At 35.4% G+C, this 9,755-nt stretch overlaps 1 protein-coding gene across 1 annotated transcript; it reads left to right on the top strand.

Moving 5' to 3' along the window:
• Positions 1-793: 793 nt before the first annotated feature.
• MRPS30 (mitochondrial ribosomal protein S30) lies at positions 794-7,540 on the top strand. The gene is made up of 5 exons (XM_069492307.1): positions 794-1,391; positions 2,798-2,943; positions 3,707-3,812; positions 4,821-4,997; positions 6,955-7,540. Exons 1-5 carry the CDS (start codon positions 809-811, stop codon positions 7,242-7,244), a joined length of 1,302 nt encoding a protein of 433 aa, XP_069348408.1. The 5' UTR covers positions 794-808; the 3' UTR covers positions 7,245-7,540.
• Positions 7,541-9,755: the final 2,215 nt, after the last annotated feature.

Consider the following 9,755-nt stretch of genomic DNA (forward strand, 5'->3'; position numbering starts at 1 on the left):
TTTCTGAACAGATATTTAGTGAGCATCCATCATGCACAGGCATTGATTGGTTGCTGAGGATTAAAACATAAAGCAGTCCCTTCTTCAAGGAACTCACAGATTACTAGGAACATCTCATGCTGAATTAATAATGGGTTTCAATACAGCGCAAAATTTAAACAGAATTCTTTAGTAGTTTTAAATTTCTTTTCTTTTTTTTCTGAGTTAAATCCAAGTAACAATACATTCCCTCCTTTTTAAAATATCATTAAACAAATTATCTATACATTAGCACAGACAAGCACATAGAATTATTTTCCCAAAGATTAGTAGTAAAGAGTCACACATGAGTGATGCTTACATAATTTTTAAAATAATCATTTATATCGAAACATATGTTAGTACTTTATTTTCAAAAATAAGTATCCATCGCTAGAACTAAAACAGAAAAGCAGTCGTGTGAGATATACAAATGAAACCAGTAAATTTAACCAAGGGCTTGAAGTTTCCGTGCAGCATGTTCCTAAATGGTCACGGGCAAGAAGGTACCCTGGTTCTAAAAGCAATCTAGGCAGCAGCTTCTTCCCCTCTGTCAGCCTGGCGGAAAATCCTCAAGCACACATTTTCTCCTTTCTTCTATAAACCCTCCAGACCGCCACTGGAGAAGCAACCTGATTGGCTAAGACATGAATGACGTAACGTATCGCAACGCCCACTGAGAATCGGCCTCCTAAGCCTGGCTAAGATTTCGCTTTCCGATTGGTCTCTACGGCAAGAGTGCCGGGACCCGTGCTGAAATTGACCTCTGGGCCCTGAACCGCGGGCGAAAATGGCGGTGGCCAGGTGTTGCAGGTTTGTGCTGCGCGCTCCGGGGCTTTCCTTACACACTGCGGCTGAGGCCGTAGCCACGGCTCCAGAATCGACCGGCCCAGATGTCGCGGCCACCCCCGTCGCGCGGTACCCGCCGATTGTGGCCTCCATGACAGCCGACAGCAAGGCCGCCCGGCAGCGGCGGGTGGAGCGCTGGCAGGCTACGGTGCACGCGGCGGAGTCGGTGGACGAGAAGCTGCAAATCCTCACCAAGATGCAGTTCATGAAGTACGTGGTTTACCCGCAGACCTTCTCCCTGAACGCCGACCGCTGGTACCAGGGCTTCACCAAGACCGTGTTCCTGTCCGGTCTGCCGCCACCGCCCGCGGAGCCCGAACCCGCGCCGGGGCTGGACCTAGCGGCGCTGCGGGCCGCTGCCTTTGACTGCCTTCTGCAGGAGCACTTCTATTTGCGGCGCAAGAGGCGCGTGCACAGCCACCAGGAGCGTGAAATCATAACTTCGCCGTTTCTGGATCAGCTGGTGGTCACCCTCCTGGGCCTGCTCAGTCCGCACAACCCGGTCCTGGCCACTGCCGCCCTCGGTGAGTCTCGGACTTGTCACGGGGGACGGGAGAGAAGGGGCTTGTACTGGGTCGCCACAGATTTGCCGCGTCTTCATTTCTTTTTTGCTTGGTCCATTTTTTTAGTCCCTTCCCTTCTAGCTGGGGGCGGCCTGGTGTAGTAGCAGTCTCTGCATTAGGAATCTGGAGACTGCGCTGCCACCAAGTAGCTGTTCAACTCTTAGACTGGTAGCCTGAGCTCTCCAGGATTCTATTCCTTGACTCCGCTTCCTGGGTGTCCAGCCCAATGGAAGAGCGGCGTTGGTTAAGAGAAAGGGCACTTAGAGAGTGGGACCTGTGTTGCCTATTGGCTCTTGCACCTACAAGCTAAGTGACTATATGTAAATTAACCTCTTTTAGCTTATTTTCATTTTTCAAATGACAATTACGGTAATAGTACGTCGTAGAATTATGAAGATTAAATGCTATATTAACTAAAATACCTAGCATTTATTCAATATCATGTGCCAGGCTCTCTTCTAAATTTTTATGTGCCAATTAATTAATCCTCACTATAGTTACACTATATAACCGTTTACAGTAGGTAGCATTGTTTTGTAAAACAAGAAAAAAACAAAGCTGAGGCACAGAAATGTTAAATGTATGTAGTCTAAGACTCTATACCTGGTACACTGGGGGCTGGGGTCTAGTTTCAAACCCAGCTATTCCGAGTTCCCAGTAAACAATCAGTATCTTCTGTTTACAGTGCAGATGAGAAAAATAATTAACATATAGACAATTTTGAAAAACAGTGTTTCTGACATGTTCACTTTATATCTACCTCCCAGTGGATGTCTTAATATTTATTGAATTAATGTTATTATGACTGCAGACGTTTGCCCAACTGAGCCTTGTAGTGTGCATGTTACTTCCCGACTTGGTTTGGAAAGGAAGTGGTCTTGAAAGCATCATGGACTTTGACTACTCCTAATTGGTGGCCTAGAAAGTTTACTTAACTTGGTCAAGACCCAGGTTCCTCTTATATAAAATGGAGATGATGAAAACTATATGCACCTTTTACAGTAATTGTGAACATTGAATTGGTAATTCATAAAACACCTTATTCCTATAAAACTATTTTTATTCCAGGTTAGTGGTATTCCTATTAGTCTTATTTTCATTACTTCTAACCGAGAAACCTCTTTGGTTACAGTGTTCAGCATAATGATGGCACAAGTAGATAATAAATGTTTGAGTGTTATATTTAAGTCATAATAAAGTTAAATTATCTCATAACCCAGGTTATCTTATATCAGTAATTTTTATATGTTTTTAAATTAGATACATTTTTAAGTTGTCTGTTTTAAAGTTAGTATTCTTTAGTGTTCTAATCATAACAAAATTTATTTAAATGATCAGATGAGAACATTTTGAATATCTTTTGGTAGATCATAAACGCCCAGTTAACTTTTACTGGTTGTGTGGTGAAGAAATTATTCCCCGTGGTCATAGAAAAGGTCGAGTGGATGCTTTGCGATACCAAATAAATGATAAACCACACAACCAGATCCGAATATCCAAGCAACTGCCAGAGGTAAGGATTTATTGCATGTGTATCTGTTGACATCTTATGTAGGAAATGTCATAGGCAGATTAGGTAATAGATTTAGTAGGATAAAGTGTTTGGGGTGGGTCTCTTGCCTTTTAAGTTTCCTTTGAATACATCTCATCTGAAAATCTTTTTTTAGCTTTTTAATCTGCTTATGGTGTATTCCACAAAGGTCAAAGAATTATTTTAAGAGTGACAGGTTAAGCCATCATTTTGTAGGACTGTACAGATCTTTTTCTTTCTCTTAATATAAAAATGCTGATAATAGTTTATAATTATTATGATTTATAGTGACTACACTAGCTAGTCATAAATCAAGGGATTTTTACAGTTATGAGCTGGGCCATTTTACATATATTTAGTTCTTTTGGAAAAAAACAAGTATATTTTCAATATTGTCCATGCTTCCATGTCAGGGGTTGTCACACTTTTTCTGTAAAGCTCTGAGAATAGTTAATATTTTAGGCTGTGTAGGCCATGAGTCTCCATTGCAACTGTTCACTTCTGCTCTTACAGTGTAAAAGCAGCCATGCACAGTATATAAATGAATGTGTATGGCTGTGTTCCAGTAAAACTTTATTTGTAAAAATGGGTGGCTGGCTGGATTTGGCACATCATTAGATGTTAGCATTATGAAATCCTTTTGTAGAAAACACCTCATTTTAAGATTTTCAAATATAATAAGAATATGAATAAAATACGTACTAATGTTGCTGTGAATTCAGTATGTCTATTCTTTTTCTTTAAGTTTGTGCCATTGGATTATTCTGTTCCTATAGAAATCCCTGTTATGAAATGTAAACCAGATACACTTCCATTATTCAAACGACAATATGAAAACAGCGTATTTATTGGTAAGTTTCTCTTTTGATGTATCATATGATAAATATGTTCAGAGGGTCTTACACAATTTTGGAGCATTAACTAAGGTTCAGATAGTCCACAGGCAATATACTTAGAAAGAAAATACTCTTTCAGCTTACCATTTGAAATTTTACTTCTACTGAAATGGTAGTATTTAAATTTAAAAAATAGTTATACCAATAGGCTTTGTTGATATATAGAAAAAGTAATCTGTATTTTTTTCAAAAGTAAAAATACTTAGGAAAAAACTGAAGTATTAATAAAAAACTGTTTGTGCCACACATGGTGATAGCCATCAGGAATTCACAAATTAATAAGACCCGATGTCTGCCCTCATGTAGCTTATTCTTTAGTTGCTTTTTCTTTCTTTCTTAATTGCTAATCAACTTGAATAATATTTTTAAGAAGGCTTTATACTAGTCCTCCAGAACTCTGAAAACCAGCCCCTTCTCAGTCACTATGGTTTTAGGGAGTAACCTTTGGAAACTTTTTGTTGAAAAGACTTTACCACTAACTTCAAGAATGTTAGCATTTCCTGAAATATTGCTCCCTATTTTCTTTACTTAGAAATGTAGTAAAAAATCATTTTTTTAAAAAATTATGAAGTATGTAATCATTACATTAAATGATAAAGGAAGTTTTGAAAGTCATGAATTGTTGGTATCCTCTGAATATGACAAGGAGACTAACAAAGCTAAGGGATTTCAGAAAACTGAAATACAGGATTTTATAAAACTTTTACAAATATTCTTTAGACTTATTCTGTGTCATGGTGTGGGCTTTATGATGGCTAGCAGATGGAGAAATTTTACTTTCATGTGAAATTTAACTTAATTATAATCAATAAAATAAGTAAACTAATATTCTCATTTATGTATTTTGAATACTGAACACATGATGTATGGAGTAGAAAGTGGGCTTGAAACAAATATTAAAACATGTGCTGCAGATGTTCTTCATGTGCATTTTATCTGAAATGTTTTTATTTTCTTCTTCAGGCTCTAAAACAGCAGACCCATGCTGTTATGGCCACACCCAATTTCATCTGTTACCTAGCTTTTTAAAAAGGGAAAGGCTTTTGAAGCAAAACCGTGCTGATCAAATAGAAGTTGTTTTTAGAGCTAATGCTATAGCAAGCCTTTTTGCTTGGACTGGAGCACAAGCTATGTATCAAGGTAAAACTTATTTTATGGCATTATCACTTTTTGAAGGTATCTATGACATTTCAGGAATTTAATAGTGCAAATTGTTTTATTTGGGTTAATATGTAGGTTGAATCTTGACATTTTGAAAACTTCCATTAGCATAAAAGATAGTTGTTTTAAAATCCATAATTGAAAAAAATGTTTTAGAGTTGAAAATTGTGTTACAGCTAGGTAGTTATTTTGGTCTTTTACTCTGACCACATCCTGTGTGAGTGTGTCTTTTTCTAATGGTTTTTGCAGGTATTTCAAAAACTCTGTAGCCAACTAAGTCAACCCTTTGTAGGTGATAACAGCGTTCTGACAGTAGAAAAGAAAATGATTTTATGGATAAAATATTTAGGTTAAATCATGGCTATCCTATATAATTTCTTTAAGGGCCATATCCAGGATTTGGATTAGGAGATTGTTCATGCAGTAAATAGCGAATGCTTTTTATATGCCAGGCACTTTATGTTTTGGAGATGAAGTGTTAAACAGATCCTGCTCTCCTAGAATTTATATTATAGTGAGAGAGTAAAAGACAATAAACACGTAATATTTTCATCTAGTGGTAACAATATGGAGAAAAAATGCTAGAATAGGAGGTAGGATGATTTATGGGGAGCAGGCATAAAATGAGGTATGGGAAATAATCTATTTAAATAAAGTCATTCAGGAGAAATCTCTAAAAAATAACTTTTGACCTGAGACCTGAATGGTGAAGAGCTGCCTACGTATGCACAAATCTGGGGAAGACACTTCCAGGCAAAAGGAATGGCAACTAAAAGTTTCTGAGGTGGAAACAGGCTTGAATTGTTTAAGGAATGACATGAAGGCTGATGAAGAAAGGGAGGGGCTGAAAATGGAGAATGACAGAGGACTGTTAGAGCCCATTGTGAGGCATTTGGATTTTATTCCAAAACCCAACATAATATTATATGAACTAGATTAATCCTATATAGATACCCAGGAGGAATTTTAATGCTGATATCATTATTATTAGACATACCTTTTTCCTTTATGTATGTATGTGTTTTAACCTCCTACTCACAACTATTGACTTAAATTTCTGTAATAGAATTGAGTGGAGAGAATGGGAATAGTAGATAGAATCAGAAGTGAGAGGTGACTTTCTTGAAGATGTTAAAATGGCACCGTTTATTCCTGAAAAATAAAGTACTTCTTTTTACAGTAGAATTAATTTTATATTTTAACAATATTATTCATTGGCTCCTTCCATTAAGGATGATATAAAATATGTATGCAGAAATAAAGGTACTGCTTGGTATTGGCAGTTGGTTTAAAAGTATTAAAGCCAGTCAGCTTGAAACAAAAAAGCAACCAGAATGTTTAATTAGTAAAAGTATTAAGGCATCCTGAACTTTATGACATATGACAGACGTTCCATGCAAAATGACAGCAAATTATAAAACCAGTTTTGAAATACATAAAGGAGGTACTGAATTTATGTAAGGATATAGTTGAAATCCTTAGACAGTTTTTTCTGAAGGTTCTTTTTTGTGTGTGATTTGGTGAAGTAAATGTCCAGAATGGTTATTGAGTGGTAGATACTGCTGGTATGGGGAAAATTTGAACATATTTGAAGTCAATGAATAATGATGTAGTTAGTACCAGATGTGGCAGGGATTTGCATAGATAGAGCTTGCTGTTCTTAGATAAAGTAAGTTAAAGTTAAAGCTGTTGAAGGCTGAAGTTGTTGAAAAAAATAAATCATGAGTTTGGGGATACTAGAGGGAAGGAAAGAATTCTTGTTGGAAGAAATGGAATATAGGTTAGAATAGAGAAGATAAGGAAACTCTGAGATCCAGAATTTGCTAAGTATTTAATATCTAGGTTGTAAGAGACATTTGATGCCTTCTAATGTGTTTGTTTTGTTTTGGTAAAATATGTTCTATGTGTAAATTTCAGTATAACTTTATTCCTACAGGATTCTGGAGCGAAGCAGATGTTACTCGACCTTTTGTCTCCCAGGGCGTGATTACAGATGGAAAATACTTTTCCTTTTTTTGCTACCAGTTAAATACTTTGGCATTGACTGCACAAGCTGATAAAAATAACCCTCGTAAAAATATATGTTGGGGGACACAAAGTAAGCCTCTTTATGAAACAATTGAAGAGAATGATGTGAAAGGTTTTAATGATGATATTCTACTTCAGATAGTTCAATTTCTACTTAAAAGACCAAAAGAAGACAAATCACAGCTGTTGGAAAACTAAGAAAACACATTTGATTCAGGACTTTGGGAATATTTAAATTTCACTGAAGGATCAATAATGAGACTTGTAACTGTCAAATATTAAAAGCATTGATTTTTGAGACAAATAATTGTTATGTCAGCGTGTGATTAGACTTCTCATTCTGCTCAAATTCGTCTGCAGTTAAAAATAAGTGTATATTTGTTTAAAAATAATTTATATGTGGCTAACTGATGAGACTAATTGAACTATTGAGCTATGAAATGCATATTTTAATATAAATGCAGAAATCCTAAATAAAATGCTAAAATACTAAATTCAACAGTAATTAAAAGAACCCTCTGCAGAAGACTGGAATTACTCAATTCAATAATGGATTAATGTTGGGAATAATACTAATAGAGAACATTAGTTGTTGAGAGAAAAATAAGGCTTTTGATAAAATTCTCGATCTTGGTTTAAAAGATAAGAAATATAGATAAGTGTTAATAAGATACTTTAATAAGAATCTTATTAGTGAACATCCAACTCATGTTTATTGGTGAAGCGTAGTGATATTCCTATTGAAATCAAATAGCTCTCACTTCTAAATACTGTTTGCTGATCCATTCCAAGTGCCTAGAGTCATAGAAGTAGGAACTCGATAAATGTTGAATGGATATGAATTAATGAATTTAACATAGTCTTTCTAGTTTGAGATATGGTATATCTCCTTATTTATTTATACCTTTTATTTCTCAACAGATTAGAGTTTTCTGGATGTAGATCTCCACACATTTCCCATTTATGCCTAAATTTTTGTATACTTGTGAATGAATTTTTTTCTTAACAATTTTATCCTTTTTTATAGCTTCTAAGAATGGCTTTATATAGTTGGTATAGTCACTATGTATTTATTTTGTATATGACCAAATTAAGTAGCTCATTAAATTAAAAAAATTTTTCAGTTGATTCTCATGAGACATATATGTCTAGTCTGATTTGGATTCTTCTGAAACTGCTTATCAACATAGATAGCTGTTAACCTCTATGTAGCAAAATCCATTGGACTGTTTTCTGTCCTTATTTTACTCAGTGCAGTCTGATACATTTTGCATGGTTAATCACTCCTTCCTTCTTGAAGTATCTTTTATTGCCTTCAGTGAAACATACTCTTGAAACATACTCTTCTATCTCATTGACCATTCTTTCATATTTGTCTTTGCTGTTCTTCCTTTAACCTTTCTTCAAATACTGCTCCAGGTTCTATTTTAGGCTATATTCTTTCTACCCACAGACTCCCAAGATGGCCTTATCAAATTCCATGGATTTAAATATAAGCACATTTTGTGTTTCATATCTGACCTGTAAGCTTAACCATTGTAACAGCAGATCTGAGTGATTAAGATTATGGGCAGTTTTCCCCCTAATTTTCCCATTTTCCCCCAAAATATATATTATTTTTATAATCAGAAAAAAATCTTAATTTAAGAAACTAGTCCTTTCTCAGATGGACTCAAATATGAAACCATCAACATATGTTAAATTCCACTCTATCCTAAGCAACTTCATTATGAAATTTGTTTTATTTGAAAAGGCATTTCTTGCTTATATTTGTTCCAGAAAATTCACGTAAGTTTCACCCTATGTGTATTTTAACTTACTCTAAGTTGTTGGTCCCTAGAAACTGAAAACTTGAGATACTAGACATAAAGGCCTTAGGGTTTTTTATGAGTTATTTTACAAGACTAGTAGTATGGTCTTGTAAATGGTTTGTGCTCTCCCAAAATTTATATGCTGAGATCTTAACTTCCAAGATTGTGGTGTTAAGTGAGGCCTTTCAGAATGTGTGGGCTTTTGGAACATAATTTGTAAGGGAGCTCTGTCTTCATGAATTGAATTAGCTCCCATGTAAAATAGACCCAAGGGAGATTATTAACCCTTCCACCATATTAGGACACAGCAAGAAGAAACCATCTATGTACAAGAGAGCAAACCCTCACTACACATTGAATCTGCTGGCACTTTGATCTTGGACTTAGCTTCCGGAACTGTGAGGAATAAATTTCTGTTGGTAAGCTGCTTAATTTATGGAATTTTGTTTTTCTAGCCCAAATGTTCTAAGACAACCAGTAAGGTTAATTTCTATACTTACTGCATTTGACATTAAATTCATTTAATGACATTTAATTCATTGAATTAAAAAAATAGATCAATTTAAATAAATAGGTACAATAATTTTAAAAATTGCTATTATAGAAATAAAATCATGGCTTTAGAAAGAGGCACGAGAAAGGAAGAAAAGAGAAAGGCACAAGGAAAATAAATGGGAAAAATTGCTACAGAGACTACTGAGAAGAGATATAAACAGGCCTGCAAGTTTAAAACATTATTATTGGCCAATATTTGAACAGGTTGAATTTCTTAACCTGAAAGGCCTTCTTTGTTGTCCAAAGTTTGGTAAGGAGAGTTTGTAAAACAAACAAACAAAAACAATAAAAATCAGGGAAGAAAGATTCCACAAAGAGTGGGAATTTATAGCTAATATTTCAA

Source organism: Eulemur rufifrons, chromosome 17 (genome assembly GCF_041146395.1).
Source record: "Eulemur rufifrons isolate Redbay chromosome 17, OSU_ERuf_1, whole genome shotgun sequence".
Classification (NCBI taxonomy): domain Eukaryota; kingdom Metazoa; phylum Chordata; class Mammalia; order Primates; family Lemuridae; genus Eulemur; species Eulemur rufifrons.